The sequence below is a fragment of the Neofelis nebulosa genome, chromosome 1 (genome assembly GCF_028018385.1).
Source record: "Neofelis nebulosa isolate mNeoNeb1 chromosome 1, mNeoNeb1.pri, whole genome shotgun sequence".
Taxonomy (NCBI): Eukaryota; Metazoa; Chordata; class Mammalia; order Carnivora; family Felidae; genus Neofelis; species Neofelis nebulosa.
In genome coordinates this window covers 97930800-97956327 of record NC_080782.1, presented here as the reverse complement: position 1 = coordinate 97956327, position 25528 = coordinate 97930800, and the positions used below count along the sequence as shown (strand labels likewise).

The 25528-nt window shown below is 33.6% G+C and overlaps 1 protein-coding gene across 5 annotated transcripts in view; it reads right to left on the bottom strand.

Moving 5' to 3' along the window:
* AP3B1 (adaptor related protein complex 3 subunit beta 1) overlaps positions 1–25528 on the bottom strand; it is a 267617-nt gene that overhangs the window by 84491 nt on the left and 157598 nt on the right. For all 5 annotated transcript variants that reach the window (XR_009261343.1, XM_058729003.1, XM_058729014.1 and 2 more), the window contains 5 exons: positions 24904–25034; positions 19223–19331; positions 15317–15479; positions 11697–11844; positions 1399–1471 (listed from right to left, as the gene is read on the bottom strand). Coding sequence is in view for 4 of the 5 variants with exons in the window: in XM_058729003.1 (XP_058584986.1) it covers positions 1399–1471; positions 11697–11844; positions 15317–15479; positions 19223–19331; positions 24904–25034 (624 nt within the window). In the remaining variant the exon portion in view is untranslated. The remainder of the gene's footprint in view (positions 1–1398; positions 1472–11696; positions 11845–15316; positions 15480–19222; positions 19332–24903; positions 25035–25528) is intronic.

Sequence of the window (25528 nt, the reverse complement as noted above, 5' to 3'; positions counted from 1 at the left end):
TGAGATGATCATATGATTTTTATCCTTTTTGTTAATGTGGTGTATCATGTGTACTGATGTGCAGATATAAAACCATCCTTGCATCCCATTTGATCATGGTGCATGATCCTTTTAATGTATTGTTGAATTCAGCTTGCTAATATTTTGTTAAGGATTTTTGCCTTTATGTTCATTATGGATATTGGCCTGTAATTTTATATTTAGGGTGTCTCTGGTTTTGCTATAAGGGTTATGCTGGCCTCGTAAAGTATATTTGGTAGCATTCATTCCTCTTCAATTTTTTGGAATAATTTGAGTACAGATACTAACTCTTTGTTTAAATGTTTAGCAGAATTTATTTGTGAAGCCATCTCGTCCTGGACTTTCATTTTTGTGGAGTTTTAAAATTACTGATTCAATTTCATCACTTGTAATCAGTCCACTTAGATTTTCAATTTCTTCATGATTCTGTCTTAGAAGGTTGTGTTTCTTGGAATCCACTTCTTTCAGTTTTCCAAGCTTTTTGGAGTATAATTGTTCATAGGCTCCAACTTTATTTTTACTTTCTTTATGCTAAGTATTTCTCTATAATTTCTCTATATTAAAAATTTGCCATGATTACTGAAGATAGGCCAGGTAAACAATATAAATAGAATAGTCTTATTTATGACAAAATGAGACAACCTAAACACATAACTTCCCTTTAGCATGAAAAAACTATAATGCAAAATGACAGAAGTTTAATATTTATACTATTTTACTTGCTGTTTCTCTTTTTTCTGTATAAAATCTACATACCAATAAAGTTAGTTCGTTCCATTATCTCTTTCTCGCAATGCAAGAGTATTTAAAAGAAGATGAATATACCTTTGCACACTTGGGTGAGTATATGAGTAAGATTCTCAATTCTTAGAAGTGGATTTGGTAGGACAAAGATATTGTACAGTTATAATATTGACAAATATAGCAACACCAGCCTCCAAAAGCTTCGTTATCTATTTCTATTCCTACCAAAAGTGCACCAAGTAGAACATCCTGGTGTCTTTTACATTTCCAGTTATTTTCCTCATTCCCTACTTCCTTAAGTGAGATGTTTCAATCTCTATAATTAACAACGTAGAAGTTGTGAGATATGGATAATTATTTACTAAAGCAAGTATAAATTATTAAAGTAAAAGATCTTAAAAAGAATTTGGTGTACTTTTATTTGACCAATTATATTTATTCATTTGATATAAAACTGATAACCTGATTAGATGAAAGATACTAATAGAACTAATTTCTCAAACTTTCTTGGTCTATTCATCTATACATCTTTCATAATAGAAGTTAACATATTTTGTGACACATAAATAAAAGGTACTATAAAAGTAAATACTACTACTAAACAAAAGAAAAACTTGAAATTTTAATACTTACAATCATCCAGATCTAGAAGTGAAACATCTTTGATAAGAGGATTTATATTTTGTTTTGTTTTGTTTTCTTTCTCCTATAAAATAAATAATTTAATTACTACACGTTCTTATAATAAAAAAATCAATGAAGTAGTTCTTAATGTTTCAAAACAATTTTTCTTCTGCTTAGTCTTCCAAGAAAAAATCAATCAAATTAAGCTTTCTCTATGGTTATATGGACTGTATTTTTTAATCAAAATTTTTATTTCAGTTAGCATAAAGTATTTCTTCCCCACCATGCAAACTATTACCTTAGAATAGTCTGTTTAAAGATTATAAAGGTCCAATAAATAAATAAATAAATAAATAAATAAATAAATAAATAAAGATTATAAAGGTAAGAAGAAAGAAGAAACTTTGAAGGTAAATAATTATTTTATGACCCAAAAACTTTCGCTAATATAAAAATATAAAGTGGCTCTTTGGTAAAAAGTCTACAAACATGTTGAAAATAATTTTTAAACAAGTTAATTTAAGAAAAAGAATTTCTCAAACAATATAAGCTTAGGTCTGAAATTGTCAAGAGGCTTGTGATAGATCAGCTCTTCTAAGATGTAGTCTGTGACAGACATTGCACTAGGTACTTTGTATTTGAACAGTGAGATGCATCAGACTTCTTCAGCCAAAGGTATTCAGTAAAATCTACAAATGACATTTTCAGGCACTTTCTCTTTAGGGAAGAAAAGTATTCATTTACTTCCTTTACTGTTTTCCTTTGGGGAAAATAAGTATTTCAAAACATATCTGCACATATGTAGGGTTTCCTCCACCTCAGATCTGCTTATTTAATCTATCTATATTTTTGAAATATGAACAACCGTGCATTAGAAAACAGTATCCCTAAGCCTGAGTATTCACAGTTTGGTCAAAGATTCAGAAAAGATGTGTTATATATATATATACATATATATATATGTGTGTGTGTGTGTGTGTGTGTGTGTGTGTATTATATATACATATATGTATAATATATATAAAATATATAAAATTTATAATAAATATAACACACACACACACACACACACACACAAGTACAGTAATGAATAGCATTATAAACAATTAAAGACCAATAAAGATTAGGTTGCTAAATAGATGTATTTGGATCAAAGTTACTTATCTTTAAAATCTATACTTTTTACATTAAATTTTCTCAAAACTTAAGTTTTTGCTAAAATGTTTTTGTTCATTTACTCAATCATTCATTCATCCAAAAGACATATATAGAGTTTTAAAGTTTTATCAGATTCTTTGCTAAGAAAAGGAAGTAATAAGCCAAGACAGACCTAGTCCTTGCCTTCAGGTAACTTATAATCTTTTTTTTTAATCACTTTTTTTTTTTTAAGTTTATTTATTTATTTGAGAGAGAGAGAGAGTGAGAGAGAGCACAAGTGGGGAGGGGCAAAAGAAGGAGAGACAGAATCCCAAACAGGCTCCACGCCATCAGCACAGAGCCCAACATGGGGCACGAGCTCATGAACTGCAAGATCATGATCTGAGCCAAAACCAACAGTCGGATGCTCAGCCAGCTGTGCCACCCAGGCACCCCCAGGTAACTTATAATCTAACAAAAGAGTTTACAGCTTATCTGTATGAATTATTAGAAGGTTTTTGTTTTTTTTTGTTTTTTGTTTTTTTTTTTTAGAGAGAGAGAGGGCGTGGGCAGGGCAGGAGCAGAAGGAGAAAGAAACAAAATCTTAAGCTGAGCATGGAGCCCTACTGAGAGCTCGATCTCACAACTGTGAGATCATGACCTGAGCCGAAATCAAGAGTGGGACACTTAACCGACTGAGCCACTCAAGCTCCTCTACAAGTTTTTTGAAGTATTCCTCTAACCATAGAAAGGTATCACTAAAGCAAAAAGTACACTACCATCATTTAACATCTATACCATGCTAGAACTCTTACAAAGTGCAATACATCAAACTGTATGTTAGGTAACATTTTAAAATGATCTTAAGCAATGCTAGTTTTCCCCTCATGCCAAAACTCAAAACAAATTATTTTCAAGTATCAGACAAGAATACATATTAAAACACTAACTAAAAACATCAGCACTGGTTTTCTTTATGAGAATAATTATTTCTGCCAATGAAAACTTTAAATTATCTAGATGGGTTTTAATTTTCACTCATTGTTTTTAAAAAAGCAAAAAATATTTGTCCTTCTCTTCACACTTCAAACGAATAACAATTTCCAGGGTTGGGGGAAAAAACAGAAGAAATGTTAGTTTTGAAGCTGGAATTTAAAGTGGAAATAAACAAAAACAGGTTCAGAATGAAAATGCCATCTCAACTAGAATATCATTCCTGTGGAGAAAGAACGTAACAAAAAGAGCTTAACACCATGTGACTTATCAAAATACTATGCTGAGTACAATGGGTATAGCTTCTCCTATAATCCACGATGGTGCATGATTGTCTTTATGGAACTGTAACCGTACTACCTGAAAAATTAGAAACCTATCAAATCAAGATAAAGTTAAAACTGGAAACAAGTCTACACCTTATTTTCTACTTCACGGCAAAGAGTGTGTAACAGTATCTATTAAGTACACATCAGGTCACATACAGCATAGGACAGAGCTGCATGTGAAATTGACATAATCTCTTATTAGAAGTCTAAAACAGGAAGAAAAAAGGCTCTCAAAAGAACAGAATTTCATTGACTTTCTGAGAACAGCAAATAACCGGTGACTGAAATACAACATTAGCAATAGATAACGGTCATTTCTACTGAATTGAAAAAGCCTTGCATTCCAAATCAAGGCTATAAAAAGCTTTGTGATGTGTTTGGCATTCCTCTCTTATATTATATTTCATTTTTCATTTTAAAAAATCCATAGTAAGTTCAAAACATTTTCATACTTAAAGGATCTACTATAAAAATAAAAATCTGAATTCTAAACAAAGAAGTTAAGAGCCCTATTCCATCAAACATTTCTCCATTTGCAATTCATCTTGGTAATAGAGACAGAACCTGGGTAAATGCATATAGGACTTGAGGCAGGAGATTTTTCTTGCTCAATGCATAATTCATGTGCTCCGCCTGCAAAGTGTGTAAAATGAGAATTTCACACCGCAGCATGAGCCATGGAACTGCAGAGAAAAGGCAGATGAAATCATATTTTACTGTGTGAATTTTATTTCTTACCCTCCCAATATTTATACAAAACCATCACTGACAAACCAAACACACTGACAGATCACCCACTGTTTCCATTGTGTTAGTACTTGAGAAGAGATCAGGCAGAAAGATAGACAATTTGTTTTTGTATATTTTTTTTAAATAGAGGATTAGGTTTTTAACAGCTGAGTGACTGTATTAGACTTTTATAAGGACAACAGTAACTGATCTTAAAATCTCACTACAAAAATACCTAGTTATCAATTCATCACCCTCAAATCTCCATTTTGTTTCTATGGTATTCGATTATACACCTCAACACATCAACATTTTCAAAATAAAATACAAAGTCACAGGGTTAAGAAACTGATTTCTACTTAATAGATTTCATTTCAAATAATAAAAAAAAAGATCCTGGAAATACTTATTAAGCTCAAATAATACAAATAAATATGTAATAACATATCTGTAAAGATTTTTTCATGTATTATGCATGTTCATTTCATGCTGATTAAAAAACAAAAAGCAAGTAGAAAAAAAGATCTGAAACAACAAGCACCAAGCATGCTTCCTACGAGGAAACCACTGTAAAGAAGATTGAAATTTAAAAACTGTAAAACAGGATAAGTGGTATAAAAAGTTTGTCAAACTCATATTGTACTTTGAAATCAACAAAAATTCAAGGCTAATTTCTAGCCTCGCAGGGCAAGATATTTGCATGAAATATTTTCAGTTAGAATTACCAACCAAGGACAATATAATGACTCTCTTGCCTTCAAGTCATCTAACAAATTTGTTTAAGAAATTTGAGGCTCACACTTACACTGGCCTTTAAAACAAAAGTACACTGCCAGTAAATTAAGAATTCTTTTTAAGTGAAAAGAAGTCTAAACTGTTAAACAAATCTTCCCTATTAGATTGTATTTACTTCAATAAGAAAACTTCTTAATGGTCTTTACTTTGATTTAAAGATTTCAAGTAAAGCGAAATGATATTTCTGTTCTGCAGAACTTAAAATATAAACTAAACTAGGAACAACATAAATTGAAAGAGGCAAGGCTTTGAAATGTTCTATAATACTGTACAATATTCACAGAAGTTCTACAATTGCTACATACATAAGTACTTGTAAAAACACAAGTAAAACTTGTTTTCTATTTCTCAAATAGGGCAGAAAACCAATCAGAAAATAGTTCCTCTCTCTCTTATCCATGATGTTTCACAGCACAGGCCAGTTTTACTTTATCCCCAAGAATCTTTCATATGGTAGATCTTTTACTAAGGCATATCTTAACATTTACTAATGTCTGGACATAGTTATAGTAACAGTGGCTGGTCTGTAGAGCACTTAAGATATTTAATCCCTCCCCAAAACAGACTAGCAAAGTTTTATGAGATCCACGTAACCTGTAATAAAGATAACTGACAGCATCTCAAACAATGCTATGTATATATAGATAGTTTTGTTTTTCTTCACTGGTAGTACATATATTAATCGCAATTTTGATTAAGATAATTTTCAAATACGAAAAGCTCTTAATATGGAATGTTAAGTGCAAGTATGTTACATATATTTACTTTCATTGATAAATTATGCTTTATACAGTTTATATCATTAAAATGTTAATATATTTACAAAGAAAATACACAGAAGTTATACACAATAAATTACAATCATGATTTAAAATTTTTATCATTAAAAAATTAAATTTTTATCATTTAAATAAAAGCTTATTTAAATCTTTAGCAGTTGGTACACAGACACTGATGATAAAATCATAACTATTGTATCAGTTAAGGCATGAAGAATGAACTAACAAGCTGATGTGGAAATAACTATAGTATATAGGAACACACTAATACATAGCCTTGTTTTTAAAACATCAAAGCATAGATTCAGTTAAAACAACTCAAAAGCCTGGTAACTTAAGAAAAAAAAAATTTTTAATGCTTATTTATTTTTGAGACAAAGAGAGACAGAGCATGAATGGGGGAGGGGAAGAGAGAGAGGGAGACACAGAATCCGAAGCCGGCTCCAGGCTCCGAGCTGTCAGCACAAAGCCAGAAGCAGGGCTTGAACTCACGGACCGTGAGATCATGACCTGAGCTAAAGTCGGACGCTCAACCGACTGAGCCACCCAGGTGCCCCAAAAAGCCTGGTAACTTAAAAAAAAAAGTATTTTAAATGAAAGTGTGACCATCTGATTAACACACAATTTTAACTACAAGCGGAGTATAACTCAATTATACAGGTAAAAAATGGAATGAAGCGATATAAATGTGTATCTCTTTCTGATAAAATGCATTTTACACTATTGATTTCTCTTCCCACTCTTCTTTGTTAAAAAAAAAAAAAATGGTTCCCTTTACACTGTGTAAACCATGGGCAGTCACTTAAAATTTATAAAACTATTAAAAGTAATTTTGTTATAGGCATTATTTGGAGCAAAAGAATCATTTCATAAAAAGAGTCAGACTTAAATTAAAATATTTCTCTATCAAATACATTTCAGAAAAGAACACCTACCAATAAAAATATGCTTGCCCATCAAAATAATTGTCACTGAAGAACAAAATAATTTTCTTTGGTCATTACTGACAATATCTGATCTAAAATGAGGACATCTTCCAATCAATAACAAACATAATACCAGAATGTATGACTATATATAGTTTTATATCTTATGGATATGCTGGGGCACGGTGTTCAATGACAAACACTTCAAGAACAAACAATTCAGCAGCGGCTTTCACTCTTTTGACTATCTTTACACCATTCACTGAGTAATATTTTCTCATCAGTAACATTTTTCATTCCAAGCAGTCATTCCCAACTAGGAGAAGTGGACGGACCATTCTTGGATATAAATCCACTTTCTCCTCAGCTTTTATTTTCTATAATGAGAGAAATAGTACAAAACGAAAAACAAAGGACAGAAATGGGAAAGCATACAGCATATTAAGAGAACTACAAATATGTAGTCTCTTGGGATTAGTATATAGGGACCACAAAGACAATTGAGACCGGAAAGGTAGGTTTGGACATGCTAGCCTACAGAGTTTTTACCGAACCAAGATGATAATGGGGCACCATTATGGATAAGTTTAACATTAATCTGGCAGCTGTATAGAAGCACTGGGTTGGGCAAGTGTCTGAGGATGACCAATGGCAATGGTCTATGAGTAAGGTAATGAAGAGCCGATCTAGTATGGTGTAGCAGGAAAGGAAGAAATAGATAAGAGAATCTCTAAGACTTGGCAACTGTGTAAACATACAGGATAAAGGAGGAGTCAGAGATAAATTCTAGGGCTACAGATGTGGGAAAACAGAAAGACTGACAGTACTAAATGGTAGAGCAAGTGTTCCTCTGGCTATAATGGATTGGGAAGCCAGTAGCTTCTAAGAGGTCTAAAAATTTGGTTTGAATTTGTAAAGAGAAGTTAGAGCTGTTATAGGGACTTAGAGATGTTATTATGGAAACATTTCACCTAAATGTTTTAGCTGAAGCCATGGGAGTGAATGAGTCTCACAACAGGAAAAATGTAGAGAAAAAGACTAAAAATATATTGATTCACACTGATTAATATATTTGAAGAAGTGATGTGCACCAAGCACTAACTTTGGGGCAATGTTCACACTTGAATGTCACAGGGGTTAAAAAGTAAAGCAATCAAAGGACTAAAAGGTCAAAGAAGTCAGAAGAAAAGGAATGCGAAGAGTTTCAAGTAGTCGGGGAACAGTCACATAAAAAGATCAAGAAGAAGAATATAATAAACAAGAGAAGGTCACTGAGTTTGGGAAAGATCATGGCTGACTTTTCAGAGAGCAGTATCTGTAGGAGGCGATAAGAATTGAAACCCATCTAAAAGGGACTAAGAAATAATTGGGTTAAGAGGTTGTGGACGAAGACTACTTAGATTATTTTTCTAAACTCTGTCTCTCACACACTCTCTCTTCCTCTTCCTACTTCCTCACCCACCAGATGCCAGGAAAGACTTGAGTACTTTGGTTGGCAGAGGAAGAATTAGTTCGTGGAGAAAGAGATTAAAGGTGCAAAAGAGGCAGATGATTATCAACAAATCAAGGCCAAGAGTAATTTAATCTTTTTCCTGGCTAAGTGGGTAGGAATTGCTTACTCAGAGCTACATTCAAAGGAAAAGGCAGGTAAATAGAGATTGTATATTAGATAGCAGAGAGGCAGAAGACGCCCACAGTGGATGGCAGATCAGTCTTCTCCAGAAAGGGGTCATAGTTGGACATTAACTTACAACTTGAATGGTATAAAAAGTCAGAAAAACACAGGAGACATTAAGAGTTAAAAAAATTTCAGTTCCTTTCTGCATTGGTGTTCTATAACTCAAGTATTTTTGGTTTCGCAGGGAATTAATGTTCGTTCACATTAAAAAATGTTAACACTGCTGTTTTATATTTATATAGTATTATATATTGATCTTTCATATTAGATTTTTTATAACAGCACTTGAAAGTAGTAGAGTAGGAATGAGCATTTCTACTTTATAGATGAGGAAACTGAAGCATAAAGGTAGTATCTTCCAAAAAGTAGAACACTATATACCTCATAGGACACCATAAAATAAATTGTTCTCAAAGCTATATAACCAAGGTACCTCCAAGGCCTCATTTCCGTGCTCAATATCCCCAAAACACACTATCCAAGTGAAAGAAAAAGAAGAGAAATAGTAAAAGTGTAGATTTAGTCTAGCTGCAGATTCAAGGAGTATGAATTTTCAGCACTAACAAACTGACATGCTAAATTAAGGTAAAGCACCCACCATCTGCCTTCATTACTCATAATCTAGACCAGAAGCCACAACACTTGGTATAAGGAAGAATTCTATAATTACAGAGTTGCCCATTATCTGAAAATTGGTATACTTGTTATTGCATGGTATATTCCACATTACTCAGAAAGGAATAGTAAAAAATAGTTATGGTGGCCTCAAGGTGGAGAATATTCCAACAGATAAATTAAAACAATCCTATCGTCTATTATAGCCAGCAAAAGGCATTAAATATGGAAAAAATAAGCCATATACACAAAATACATGGACACAAAACTATCAAGAATGTGAGTAAAATCTGAATTTTTCAAGAGTCTTAGCTCATCGCAATACTTTTAACTTTTATACTGATGTCCTACAGGAAAATATTTTCAATTATTAAGAGACTTAATCTGATCACTGAAAGTGTATGACAAAGAAACAAATTGAAATGCTAACCTGGGATACCTCTGTAGCTTTTTTTTGTTTTAATTTTTAAAAAAATATTTATTTATTTATTTATTTATTTATTTGAGAGACAGTGAGACAGAGTATCTCAAGCAGGCTCCGCACTGTCAGCACAGAGCTCAAAACCGGGCTTAAACTCACAACTATGAGATCAAGACATGAACGTTTAACTGACTGAGCCACCCAGGTGCCCCTACCTCTGTGGCTTTTTAATGCGGTCCTAAAACCCTGCTTCTAAAAAACAAAAAACAAAAAACAAAAACAAAACCAAAAAAACCCTACTTCTAATACTATGTAGGTACTAAAGTCTACAGTTTTTTAACTTTTACAAAACTTCGTAAGAATAATGCACTTTAATTCTACCCACTCGATGTTCATTGATTTCTTGTGTGCTCATTTTTTAAAACACTTATTTCTTATTCTGGGTTGTACTTACTGTCAATTTCTAAAGCTCCTTTATTTTAAATAACATCTTAAACTTTAAAATATATAAATATGAAATGAATAATTTAACATAAGTAATTTAATGTAAGTAGGAAATGGGAGGACATCAAACTCACTATGTGATAAATTTTTATATGAGGCCAGAGTAATAAACATAAAAATCTCAAAGATTTTATGTGAATTTTTGGAAAATAGAAATCTTAGGTTATATACTATAAATAGATACGTTTTAAACATAAATTCACATTTAAAATAGGTTTAACCACATGCAAGAATATTTGCAATAAGGCAAGACAAAAACTAGCCAATTTTTAAACATGCTTATTCTTTTTTTATTTTTTAAATATGCTTATTCTATAATAATAAATCTCTGGATGGGAGAAGGCAATTATCTACTTGAATGAATTTATTTTTATCCTTGGCTACTCAGGTGACTTCTTAAAGAAATTCAAGTTAATAGAAAAAATAAATGAGGAAAATATTAGGTTAAAAAACAGAATTCAATAAAAGGCAAAGTTTTGCCCACATATTCAACATATGGAATAATACAATATATACTTATAAAAAACTACTACATTTGAAGCCTAGGATCAACATGATCCATTTATAGGAAAGGAGTAATAATTAAAGATCAGAAAGATATGTATAAGGTCTGAAATTAATATTCATAATTACATTTTTCAATTTATACTTTTTTAAAGATTTTATTTGTAAGTAATCTCCACACCTAACATAGGGCTCGAACTCACAACCCTGAGATCAAGAGTCACATGCTCTACTGACTGAGCCAACAAGGCACCCCTCAATTTATACTTTCACTTTTTACTGCTAAGCAGATAAGTTTCAGTGTTATAAATGTGAATCAGAAAGCATTATCATTCTATTACATAAGTCATTCCTACATTTGTTTTTAAATACATGGCTACTGTATTTTTTATTAACTAAAGAACGTATATCCTTGAATTAAACCTTTAAAAGTATTCTATTACCCCTAACACCTATTTTTAAAAAGCATTACTTGTCTCATTTTCTTATGTATATACATTTATATCACCTTGCTCAATACTATTTCTGTGACTTCCTTTTACTTTCCCCTTCGTGAAAGCCTCTATTGTCACCTTCTAGTTCAGAAAAAAAAAGGGCCATAACTCATAACATTGAGCTCTGTAATTACAGTGGCAAAGGATGAGGTTAAAAGTTTCTAACTCTTCTGTAGGGCTGAATTAAAAAGGAAGCAATTATCTAATAAAAAAATAACAAAATCATAGGTGTGGATGCATGAAGATGGTATTGATTTCAGTTGTCAGTGATAATGTTACATTTCTTTCTCGGTTTCTTGATTTTCAACAAGACACTTTTTTTCAGAAATACTCATTCTTAATTGGAAAAAGTCTATGAGAATACTTACTTTCAATAACAACAAACGTGCAGTCTCTTTCTTACCTTAGTGACTTTTCTGGATTCAGATTCACTTTCAGATTCTGATTCTGATTCAGAATCTGAAGAACTGTCTTCTATTGAACTAGAATCAGCATTGGAAGAATCTGAAGTTTTAGATTTTTCATTTTCGTTCTCCCCATCTTCAGAATCACTATGAATAACAAATTTCAAAATATCAACTTTAAATCCTTTATATAAACAAGTTTAAGTAGTTTAAGGAAATCAAATGGCGGGGCGCCTGGGTGGCTCAGTCAGTTGAGCGTCCCACTTCAGCTCAGGTCATGATCTCATTCATGGTTTGTGGTTTCGAGCCCCGCATGGGGCTCTGTGCTGACAGCTCGGAGCCTGAAGCCTGCTTCGGATTCTGTGTCTCCCTCTCTCTCTGCCCCTCCCTCCACTCAGGCTCTATCTCTGTCTCTTAAAAATAAATAAACATATAAATAAATAAATAATCAAATGGCAAATTGGTGCTATATGTCCATTTTGCCTATAAATCAGAACCTTTATTAGAGAAGTATATTTCACTGAGAACCAATTCTTTTTAGTATATAAAAGATAATAAAAATGGTTTTAAAATTCCAGAACATATCAATAAAATAATAATAAAGGTAGTATAATCTATAACCAAATATATCAGAATCCATTCAAAATCAATGATATTACCATGTCAAACATACCTCAAACGCAAAAGGTCATAAAACAACACTAAATGATGTAAGTAGAATATAATTAATAGTTAAATGTTTGATTTACCAGGAATATATATTAGGTGCTAATAGTAACAACTTCAAAGATACTTAGGGCTGATTTTAAAACGCTGTCTTGAAATACTAAATATCCATTAATAAATTTAAAACTCATACACATACTTTTGCTAAAATAGACTTGCATTTTATAGATTTTTTTTTCTACAAGAAAATTATTTACATATGTTCTGAAATGTGACCCATAAACATACATGAGAAAATGTTAACTAGTTCAAAAGAGATTCCTTCTAATGCACTAAGTCTTACTAAAAATGTCAAATAATCAAATATAAACTTTTAAAATACCAAATGATCAAACCTAAATGCTGATGCCACTCATTCATTTAATAAATATTAATTGACCACCCACCATGGGTTGTAAGTACATCAGTGCTTAAGGATCACAGTGGTTAGTAAGATACAGAAAAACTCTGTGTCGTCCTTATGTCTACACTCCTTTGGAGGCTACAGAGAAGTAAGGCGGCAATGACAATAAAGTATGGTAAGTAATGAGTAATAATGTATGCTGTGTCATGAAAACATCTGGAGGAGAGAAGCATCTAAACAAACTTAACCGAGAGAGGGAATGCTTCCTAGAGGAAGAACACAGAAGCTGAGAAACAGGATTAAATAAAGGAAAGTCTTGAGTAGGGAGGTAATTATCCAAGGAGAAGGAGTAACATGTGAGGCAACCCAAAGGTCTTTTCTCAAAGAGAGATAGCTGGTGGTCTTCTACATTTTCTCAAAACTGAAGGTCTAATTCTCTTTCCATGTGTGTGTATTCTTTTTAAGAATGTTTTTTTTTTTTCAGAAACTTTATATTAGTTAGCTCATATAGATGTTCCAACATATTCTTACTGGGTGCATTATTATCCTACAATATTCAGGAAAGTTAAGAAACTTGCTCAAGTGGCAGGACTGGAATTTGAAGTCCATCTAAAGACCATGTTTTCCCCATTACACCATACCAGCTCCCTTCAAATAAAAATATTTAGGAGTGTAAAACTAAAATTTAATCATAAATTGTTATGACTACTAAGGGTGGTTTTAAAGATATTTAAAGCTCCTTAGCTTTACAAAATTATCATACAGGGGTGCCTGGCTGGCTCAGTCAGTAGAGCATGTGACTGTTGAGCTCTGGGTCCTAAGTTCAAGCTCCATGTTGGGTGTAAAGATTACTTAAAAATAAAATCTTTTTAATAAAAATCATTATACACTTAACACAAGCAAGTTTAAAAAAAAATTCTAAAAGACAGGATGAAAAACATGGGGGGGAGAGAGAGTGCTAAAAGAAGGGAAGAATCGATATTTCCTAGAATTGATTTTTGCAGAGGAAATACGATTGCAGTTTATTAAAAATGAAGTCATGGCAACATCTCAGAACACATGTAATTATGTTCGATGACTAAAAAATATGTTGTTTTTTCCCCATAGCAAAAAATGGCAATCTATTATCCCCAACTCAATGGTTACAACATATACTTAAAAATATAAGGTTTTTAATGTATTTGAGATTCCCTTTAGTGTAATAAACAATTCTTTTAAATTAGAACATAAAGAGAAAACTCCATTTCTGGAGGAAAAAATACATAATGCAACTAATATAATACAAGATTAAAATTTTCTAGGATATTGACTTTTGCTATCTGAAAAGATACTGAGTGCAATGAACAAAATTTTCCTTCCTAGAAATAAGATACTTTTTATAAAGTATGTAATCATAGATATTCTGATAGTAAACCAGAAGTGCAAAATTTCTCTCAAAGAAAACGCTATTACAAACCAAGTAAATCCTTTGCTGCAACAAGTGAATGATTCTGAATATATTTAACTTACAGCTTTTAAGATAAGATTTTAAAGGTAAAAGTGTTATTTTGTTATGCAGCACTCAATTTTGATGGGTAATTACTGTTTACCTTACTGCTTAGAGTTTCAGATGTTAATCTAATGAAAAGAATTTACTGGTAACTAGCTTTTTAACTTTGCAATGATGAAAAGCCTGTATTAATTTAACCTACAGATTTCATTTGTTCTGAACAGGAAAAACAATATAAATCACTTTTAAAATCATTAAATCCTGACTTAAATTAATAAAGTCATAATTAGGGCATTATGCTGTGTTTGTTATGGAAGTGGCAGGGCGAGCTGCTTTAATTACTGTCTGTAATAAAAGGAGCAGAGAGCGTACTGCGCCCCAATCAGTGCTGTCAGCCACGACTGAGCTGGGCTGCAAGCTCATCAAGTGAACGGGCAGCAGGCTCCCAGGGAAAGGGCCATCATGTCTGCAGAGGCCACTCGCTGACAGCAGTGGGGAAAACAGACTCATACAATCCAAGGTATTAGCCCCAATTATTCAAAATTTTAATGACACTTTAATACATGATAATGTTGATAATGGGAATCTTAAAAAGCACGAACACTTAAATATCTTATGACCGTCTTCCTTCACAGCCCTTGACTCTAATATTTGGATCATAATCTTTTTACTATAACATTATTTAGAAAAATCAATTGTCTTACTTACATAATGGCAAAGTGTTGAAGGATTTAATTTTAGCCCTCAGCAAAATTGCTACAAAAGGTAATTAAGTGTTTCATACCTACTTCTTGATCACTTAACTCAGCCTTCCAAGGTTATACCAATTTTCAAAATGTAACCCCAAGATTTGTTCAAGTTCAAAATGAAAACTAAGCATAATAAGTAGTAGAATAATTATGTGAACCAGTATTCTAATTAATTCTACAAGATTCAGTACCTGCTTGGGGAAAAAATGCACACACTTATTTTCTCACTCACTTTATGAATTAAAGGGAAATGTTATACTGGGAGAAAATATCACAGAATAGTTTCTGAAGGAAATTCTGACAAAATATTACCGTTTCCGTTTGCTTTTGGAGTTCCTCTTGGCTGTTCTTTTGTTTCCTACTTCTGATGCACTTTCACTGTCACTCTTATGCTCACTGGAAGAGTCCTCACTGCTGTCATCACTACTGTCTCCCTCCTCTTCTTGTTCCCCACTTGCACTTCCAGATTCACTGTCTGAAAAAATATAGGCAGATACTCCTTGATTTATAGCCATTTGGTTATACATAAGGACCCAAGTAACTGTCAGTATTCATCACAAATGAAACCAGATGTTGAATTTTAGTTTACTGGACCCCACTTGTTCAATACTCTATTCCCACACTCCTGTCATTCAGACCCCCACATTCCTATGGCAGGGTGAGTGTGGGAGCTCCTAAAGACAGAGAAGGCATTCTGAGAGTGGGTACGGAAAAGGAAAGAAAAGAAGAATCAAGTAAACCAAATGTGAGAGAATCTTGCTTCTCAAATCCCTAAGTATCTAGTTATGGCAGAAACTTTTTTTTTTTTTAAAGAATGACATAAGCATAATTCATTCCTCTACCAATGAGAATTTTATTTAGAGAAGAAGGCAAGAGCTGAATATTCTCAGGAATAATTTTCAGAGGGGAATGAGCCATTCAAATCATCTGTAAGAATTTCTCAATTCAAAGGCAGTAGGCAAAATTACTAATTAAAAAAGTTATTACTTATTTTAGCTAGAATAAGCACTTTCCATAGGTCAAACAGATGATAAAATGACATTGTAGAGGTAAACACTGTAATGTTTTATGTATAAATTGTGTTATACTAGGACTCCTCACAGAAGTGATATGTATAGTGTATTTATGTGTATTTGAAACATGAAGTATCATTTTTACTATCTGAAATGATTATAGGTGCAAAGCTATAGCCCAGATAAGAGGACAACTGTTGTCCTATGTATTATCTATCTGATGAAGTGCCCTTAGGCAGGAACATATTATAATAAGTAAATAATATCTAATTTATGAGGATTGATTTATGTATCACACAGTGAAAAGCTAAGATTACCTGTATTTTTTTGGAGTAGCAGACGGTGGTTACAGGCATGGGCTTTCAAATTGGAATGTCTGGGTTCAAATCCTAGCTCTGCCACTTACAACTTAAAAGACTGAGAAAGTTATTCAATCTTTCTGGGTCTTAGTTTCCTTTCCAGCAATGATGATAATAACCCTAGCCACTTTACAGAGCTGTTGTGAAGATTAAATGATTTAAAACATATAAAGGTGATGAAGACACAACGACACCTGCCACACAGTAAGGCACTCATTATCATCAGCTTCTACAAAGGGCAAAATTTATTTTACCCAAATTTTACAAAACTGCCTAATAGGATATTTTAAATTTGTTGTGATATCAAAGGTGTGCACATGTATATATTAACTCAGATAAATGACTTATCCCATAAATAATGAGAAGAAATTACAGCATCTAAGTGACTCTCTCATGTTAATTACACGGGAATTCAACATGAATCTGGGTCTAGTTCACTTCAGGCACCATTATTTAAATATCCAAGTTAGTAAAATCCTTAAGGAAATTTGTTTATCCTCTAGAACACTTCCTCATTGAGAAAATAATGTCATAATTTCTAATGAGAAAAGTTACTGTATTCCTTCAGTAGCTAGCACAAAATTGCTGCCACATGGCTCACATCAACCCATGAATAATCTCAATGGAATATTTCAAATACGTATTTTAACTCTCTCTCTATTGCAAAATAAATAAATAAGCATTAAAAAAAACCCAAAAAGACAATGCCTGGGTAGCTCAGGCAGTTGAGCATCCAACTCCTGATTTTGGCTCAGGTCATGACTGCATGGTTGGTGAGATCAAGCCCCACATCGGGATCTATGCTGACAGCAGGGAGCCTGCTTGGGATTCTCTCTCTCCTTCTTTGCCCTTCCCCCACTTACGCATGTGCATACTCTCTCTCTCTCATGAAAGTATTAAGTAAACATTTTTAAAAAGTCTTTTTTTTTTTTAAAGTTAGCCTATTAACAGGCATGAGCTTATGAATAAAGGGGGTGTAGACAAATATGTATATGGTACACCTGTAACTATTCAAACAGATCTTTCTCAATAGTCAACATCATTCCTGAAATCTATTTTTTAGCATTCACAATCTAGATTGAAATATTTTCTCCATTTTCAGCTTGATATGAGGCATTACAGGTTAATTTATCAGATACAGAAAATAAAGATTTTGATAGGGGGAACAGACGAAAAAGAATGAATTACCTTAGAGTAAGGTGATGGATGACCAAGTAATAATGAAAAGCTCTTGGTTCTGCCAAGGAAAAAAGGTTTTAGAAGAAAAGGGTGTCATTTGATCTTGGCTCAGATGTCTCCCAGGTAAATTGTTTTTAATATTTAAGACAGAGAGAGAGAGAGAGAGAGAGCCAGCACATGTGCACACACAAGCAGGGGAGGCAAAGAGAGAAAGGGGGAGAGAGAATCCAAAGCAGGCTCTGCCCTGTGAACACGGAGCCTGATGCAGGGCTCAAACCCCACGGACTGTGAGATCATGACCCGAGCCGAAATCCAGGGTCAGATGTTTAACTGACTGAGCCACCCAGGTGTGCCTCTTAGGTAAATTGTTAAAAAGAGTGGTAAAAGTAACTCCAATAGGTTTCTTAAAAAACTAAAAATAGAACTACCCTATGACCCAGCAATTGCACTACTAGGCATGCATCCAAGGGATACAGGTGTGCTGTTTCAAAGGGACACATGTACCCCCGCGTTTATAGCAGCACTATCAATAATAGCCAAAGTATGGAAAGAGCCCAAATGTCCATCGATGGATGAATGGATAAAAAAGATGTGGTATACACACACACACACACACACACACACACACACACACACACACACACACAATGGAGTAGTACTCGGCAATCAAAAAGAATGAAATCTTGCCATTTGCAACTACGTGGATGAAACTGGAGGGTATTATGCGAAGTGAAATTAGAGAAAGACAAACATCGTATGACTTCATTCATAGGAGGACTTTAAGAGACAAAACAGATGAACATAAGGGAAGGGAAACAAAAAGAATATAAAAACAGGGAGGGGGACAAAAGAGAAGAGACTCGTAAATATGGAGAACAAACTGAGGGTTGCTGGAGGGGTTGTGGGCTAATCCTGAAATCATTGCTTCACTATATACTAATTTGGATGTAAATTTTAAAAAATTAAAAAATAAAGTTAAATTACAAAGTTAAAAAAAAAGTAACTCCAATACATTTTTCCTTGTGTCAATTGCTCACAGAATTTTAGTGCTGAAGGGACTTGAAAGTATCCACCTCTATTTCTTCATTTATCAGACACGGAGAAAGGTAAGTACCTTACTCAGTTGGCAAAGCTAAAATGCAGTACTTCTAAATCCTTCCTACTCGATAGTCTTTTCATCGTATATTGTTATCCTAGTCATTTTAGCTCTTTGACTCTTTATAATACACAGAGATTTATTAATTTTAACTTCACTCTATACAGGGCCATGTAGAAATAAAAGAGTATAATATGGATGAAGAACATATTGTGCAATGTTTAAAATAAACTTTACATTTCTACAAAAGAAAGTTACTTTTAAAGGCCCCACTAAAGGCTTATCAAATATAATGTTTTCCAGTATGCTATGAATATAACAGGCAGTTCAAGTTAGAATGCAGAAAAGCATGAGTTTCTGTTTCAACTCTATCATTTACTAGCTGGGTGTTCAAGAGGCAAAGTCAAATGAGAAAGGATGAGAAATTACTTTTAAAACAAAACAATGCATTATTGTACAAACTTTGTTTAAGCCCACTTGGTGAATATTATGTACTACGCCTTATGTTTTGTTGGAGGCACAGTATATCAGCTTTAGTGAATGAAGTTTTTCAATAAATCATAAACCCCACCACTGTCACTGCTGCTATCAGAAGAGTCCTCTTCCTCCTCCGATTCAGAATAAAATTTCTTAGCAGGATTCTCTTTCTTTGCTTTTCCTGCTGGAGTCCATTCTTTGGCCTGTTTTTCAAAAAAGGAAAATTGTAAATATAAATGAATTCTCATTAAGGGATTCAGTCTGCTGGCAAACAAGCATTCAGGATCCACTGTGAACCCAAAAGAAAGTTGCCGGTCCCAACAGAGAAGGCAACTATTAGAAGAGCTGACATTAAGGCTGATTCCACTTTATTCCTAAATAGAGGAAACCAAACCTCACTCAGATTGCATTCTGTTAAATCAACAACTTTATTTTACATAAAAGACTTTTGTATTTGTTGGTCTGCAAGAGATGTGAACTAAAGTAATATACTCTAGAAGATGTGAGGCATTTAGAGGCGGGCACAATAACAGCATGAAGAAACGAAAGATCAGAGCTTAATACTGAAGTTAAAAAAAAAACAAAAAACCACCCAAAAACAGTACAGGCAAATCAACAAGCCTAACCATCTCAGCAGCCTAAACCCTCAGGTAATATTTGATTTCTCTTTCTCTTTCATATCCTAAATATCTAATCCACGAAAAAGCTTTTAGCTACCTTGGTCAGAGCCATCTTCTCTCAGATTACTGCAACTGCTTATTTTGCTTCTATCATACCCCCCATTCCCCAACTCCAAATTTGCTTAACACAGCAGCTAAAATGACTGAATTAAAGCCTGAGTCTAATCAAGCCTATCTGGGGTTTGAAAGCTTGCCACAGCTCTCCATTTCACTCAGAAAAAGCTAGCCCTTACAAAAACCTGCTTGCCTTAGATGACCAACCCCCCTCCCCCCCCCCTTGCCTTTCTGACCTCCTTCTGCTGCTTTCTGGCCACTTTGCACCAGCCACTCCCAACTGTTCGCTCACACACCTCAGGTATGCTCCCCTGAAGGGCCTTTCCCCAGCTGACTGCACTTCCAATGCTCTCCCCCAGATAACTGCACGTCTCACTCCCTCCCTCACTTCCTTCAAGTCTTTGCACAAAAGTCACCTCAGAGAGGACTACTCTATTTAAAATTCCAACCTCTCATACCTGGCACTTCTGTACTTTGCTGTATTCTTTTTTATTTTATTTTATTTTATTTTATTTTATTTTAGTCACAGCACTTATCAGTTTCCAACATACTATAAATACAATTTACATATTTATTTTTATTGTCAGTGTGTCACTGCTAGAACATCAGCTTCTGGAGAGCAGGGGTATTTGAATACTTTGTACACTGACAGATCTCTAAAGTGTCTGGCACAATAATGATTAGTTGTGTGAATAACTCCTCAAAGACTTTAATGCACTGAATTAAGTAAAATAAATTATTTTCATAATTGTGACTTTGATTTATCAAGAAAAAATTAAATCCTGTTTCATATATTCTGTTATAGGGCAGACAAATCTCTATTTTTTAAGAAGTCAAAAATGGTTACCACTCATTTATTTATCAAAAAATTTTTTTCCTTTTTAATTTTTTTAAGGTTTATTTATTTTTGAGAGAGACGGAGTGCCAATGGGGGAGGGGCAGAGAAAGAGGAGACACAGAATCCAAAGCAGGCTCCCGGCTCCGAGTTATCAACACAAAGCCTGACATGGGGCTCAAACCTACAAACCATGAGATCATGACCTGAGTTGAAGTCGGATGTTTAACCGACTGAGCCACCCAGGCTCTTATCAAAATTTCAATTGAGTTCCTATTATGTGCCAGCTGGCTAGAGTGTGTATTTTGTTGTAAAGGAATTTATAGCATGACAGAGGTTTAAGAATGGTTCTCAACACTGGATGCATGTAAGAGTCAACTGGAATATTTTGTAAAATACTAACACACACAAAAAATATACTAATTCTGAAAAAGCTAATGCCTGGGATTTACCTCCTAAGATTCTGATTTAAATGGTCTGCAGCAAGTCTCACATAGGTTTGTTTTTAAAGATTTCCATATGATTATAATATGCAGCCAGGGTTGTAAACCACTGATCTAGAGGACTTTAGGGCTTAAGGTATGTTGCTCAAAAAGATAAGCTTCAATAACCTGGAAAATTACTATATGGACAATAATAGAAAAATGAGTAAAAATTACTTGAATATATTTGAATATGATACATAAGGTCAGCAGTACTGCTTTCTTTTCATATATATTTAAAATGCTGTCTTCCAAATATGAATAAAGATGCTGTTCTATAAACAAAGTTCTATATTTAATAAACAATTCAGTTCATATTTTTTCTTAAATCCTTAAAACAAACATATTTTTTCTGAAGCCTGGTAAAAAATGGCCGGATCAATTTCTGGGGAAAAAAAAAAATATTTAATCTAGATGGCTGTCAGGGTAAGACCAAATTAACAAATAAGGAAAATTAGGGTTCTATGCTCAAAAAGGCAAATTATCTTGACATGGCCATGAACTCTTTATTCATGGAGTTTTAGGTTTTAAACAATAAAAATATTTTAACTTTTTTATAGTCTTTTATTACCATAATTAAATCATTCTAAGCAACAGAAATAATGGAGAAAGAGAAGAGGAAGAGAATAATGAAGGACTAATTAGAAAGATCCTAGGAGGGATAAAATATCAAAAGTAGATGTGTTTACAAAGTAAAATACCTTTGATATGAAAAAGATGGTCTGTCCCTAAGAGGGTGAGATTTTCTAGAAGTGAGCAAAAAAATTTGGAAGGATCTTCAAAACTTATTGGTATCATAATATAAATATACATTATATCCAATATCCTGGAAAACGTAGGGTGCAATTCTAAGTCATTTCTGGTGTCAATATAACTAGTTTCCATATCAGATTACCTAAACCTAGGCATTTTTCTTAACTAAGGTTATATTTCATAATAATGAAATGTGATCCTATAAGATCACGGTATTGTAAAACTAGGATAACACAGTGTATTATGTGCATGAAATGCATTGATGTGACTTTGGAGGAGGGGTGGTAGAGTGAGAGGTAAGAAAGACTATAAGGAACACTACTTTCTGCACTGTTGCAGCTGCACTGGATAATAAAACTAGGTATATTAATTTTATACTTAATTGTATCTCTTATAGTATAATTTTAAGCCAACATGTCCAGAGACCAGTAGATTAAAAGTTTTCTGCATGGTATCAATGGATAGTGACAGTTTTCTTCAACTAGGTTCCATCACTTTTAATTATTCTCCACAATAAGTTATCAGTTATTAATTTCTAGGATGCAATCAGCAAAAAGGAAAAGAAATCAACTTGTCTCTGTTGAACTGGGCAGATGAAATGAACATGAGAAGACAGGTTAAGTACCGTCCCTATAAGGCAGTTAAAACTTAGAAGAGCACAAGACAATGGAAAAAGCCAGCCAAACAACCAATCCATCAGCCAACATAAGGATACCACTGAAACCAAATTAAACTGTGTAGCATTGCTATCAATTTCTGGGAAGATAAACTATTTTTATTTTAATTTTTTTTGGTGGAGTGGGGTAGCAAGGAGGAAGGACAGGGTGGAAATGAAGAGGAGGATAAAAGGATGGTTGTACATGTGCCAAAGCATTATGTACCCAATAATGGAAAAGGACAGAACCATAAAAACAATGAGCAGCCATAATACGAAATTAGCAGAGATTAAATCTATGGAAATAATCATAACAAAGAACATGTCTTTGTATACTAACATCTGACACAAAGTTGCACAAATAAGCCAATCTTTGAAGAGTATTTAAGAGCATACAGATCTGAGTGAAAATCAACAAACTTAATTTCAAGGAGGAATGGACACACAATTAGTTTTAGTAAGTTTTACATTTTTTTAAGTCACCTCTAAACAGAGATCATTTGTCACAACATAAAAATGACAGTGCCAAGTACTAGTACTAAGAATAGCACAGATTTGCAAACAAGCTCAAGCTTTCTCTCTTCACATTACATAATAAAATGTAGGCAGTAACAACATGTACGGTGGACTCTGATCTGTGTTGGAATCCCAGTTCCATCACTTACTAGCTATATAAGCTTGGGCAATTTACTTAGGTTCTCTGCACCCTAGTTTCCTCAACTGGAAAATAGGAACAACGATAACCATCATTTACAACCATTATGAGGTTTAAACAAGATAATGTGTGTAAAACATTATCAAAGTGCCAGGGTTTGCTAAATTGAGTCATTATTAGTTATTATCACTCCTGGCTGTGCTTCAAAGCCAGGATAAGTTTGAGTAGTTAAGAGAAACGTATTTTTCAAAAGGACCAAATTACACGGCCTGTTACAGAAATTCTTCTATTTAAAGTAATAAAGGGGCACCTGGGTGGCTCAGTGGGTTAAGTGTCCAACTCTTGATTTTGGCTCGGCTCACGATCTCACAGTTGTGACACTGAGCCCCACTTTGGGTTCTGCACTGAAAGTGTGGAGCCTGCTTGGGATTCTCTCTCTCCCTCTCTCTTTGCCCCTCTCCTGCCTGCAGGCTCTCTGTCTCTCTCAAAATAAATAAATAAACTTAAAAAAAATAAAGTAACAAATATTTCCATCCATCATAAGTGGAAAATTTTTTTTTTCTTTTAAATTTTTTTTTTCAACGTTTTTAATTTATTTTTGGGACAGAGAGAGACAGAGCATGAACGGGGGAGGGGCAGAGAGAGAGGGAGACACAGAATCGGAAACAGGCTCCAGGCTCCGAGCCATCAGCCCAGAGCCTGACGCGGGGCTCGAACTCACGGACCGCGAGATCGTGACCTGGCTGAAGTCGGACGCTTAACCGACTGCGCCACCCAGGCGCCCCAACATAAGTGGAAAATTTAATAGGCAGGAAGGTGAATGTACTTTCTCATAGGAATCAGTGGTAAAGAACTCTGGTTATCTGAATCTTAGTTTAATAAATCTTTCCTATCAGAAAAGCACCCAGAATGTAATACCTAATTGTTCTTTTTTATTAATCCTACTTAAAAAAACTATTGGATATATTTCACATGAGCAATTTCTAAAGACATCAGAAGACCTCCTTATTTTTCTTGTTGATGTAAGAAAAGGATAACATTAGAAAGAACATTAACTCTTTCATTTTAGTAGCCAGAATTTTTTAAAGATCTAGGGAAAGAGTATTTATGTGAGAGCTTTTTTTTTTTAACGTGAAAGCAACGTAATATTCTTATTAGTTATGACCTTATCTAAGGACATCATTTGTACACAATGCCACCTGTTTATATTTAGGCTGCACTTAAAACAGGTTCACCAGAAAATCCAGAAGAACACTTTGTATGGCTTTTCTGGGAGAGAACAGCAAAAATTATTTAGGAAAATATTGACAGGAAGCTTATGAATCTCTAAACAAAGTAGAAAAAGCTCAATCCAATGACACTAAATACCTTAGAAATTGAATCTACACAGCTACAAATGCAATACCAAAAATGTGGGTGGCACTGATGCAGAGAATTCAATTCTCTATTTCCTTGAAGAAAAGGAACAGTACACGTACAATGACATAGGAATACTACAATATTCAGTTCCCAAAACAGCGAGATATATCTAATACATTACATTTAGAAATACCAGAACAATTTTCAATTTTCAACCCCTTAAAAAAGCTTTTATATAAAACAATAGTTATTCTAGAATCTCCCACTGCTTGACAAAATTAATTTCAGAAAGGTCAACTTACCAACTCTATTACTTCTACATTTCGAACTGATGGGTCCGGCGCCACCTCTGGCCAATTAGATAATTCCAGGTACCCGGTAGCTTTAGTGTTGAGAGTATGAGATAAAGTGCCAAGCTGGAAATGATCCCTATCTATTAAAATAGAGGAAAATATAAAATAAACAATATGAGCTGTATATAACAGAGAACAATCCCAATCAGAGCTCAAGGTAATTGGCATATTACCTCAAATGTCAAGGAATAAATATAAACTAGGAAGCTCTTCATAGGTCAAAAAACTGATTTCAGTCCATAGATTACAATAATCTCCCCCATAATGGTCAATAAAAAAGCTAATCAGTCAGTGTGTTTAGAGGTGTTGCTCTGAAATGTAGCTTCTCTAAAAATTACTTTACTGTGAATATTAAGAATGACAGCACAGTTAAACAATCCATATACATGTCTTAGCACAAACACATTCAGAATTTTAATAGTTTTTCTACAATACTGACCTGCTTTTTATCACCAACAAATAAGAAACAATATGAAAACCAAGGTATACAATCATTTGATTCTAACTCTAATGGCTACTTGTTAAATTGATAAAATTACTCCTTTTTAAAAAGCTGGAAAAAATAAGTCAACTT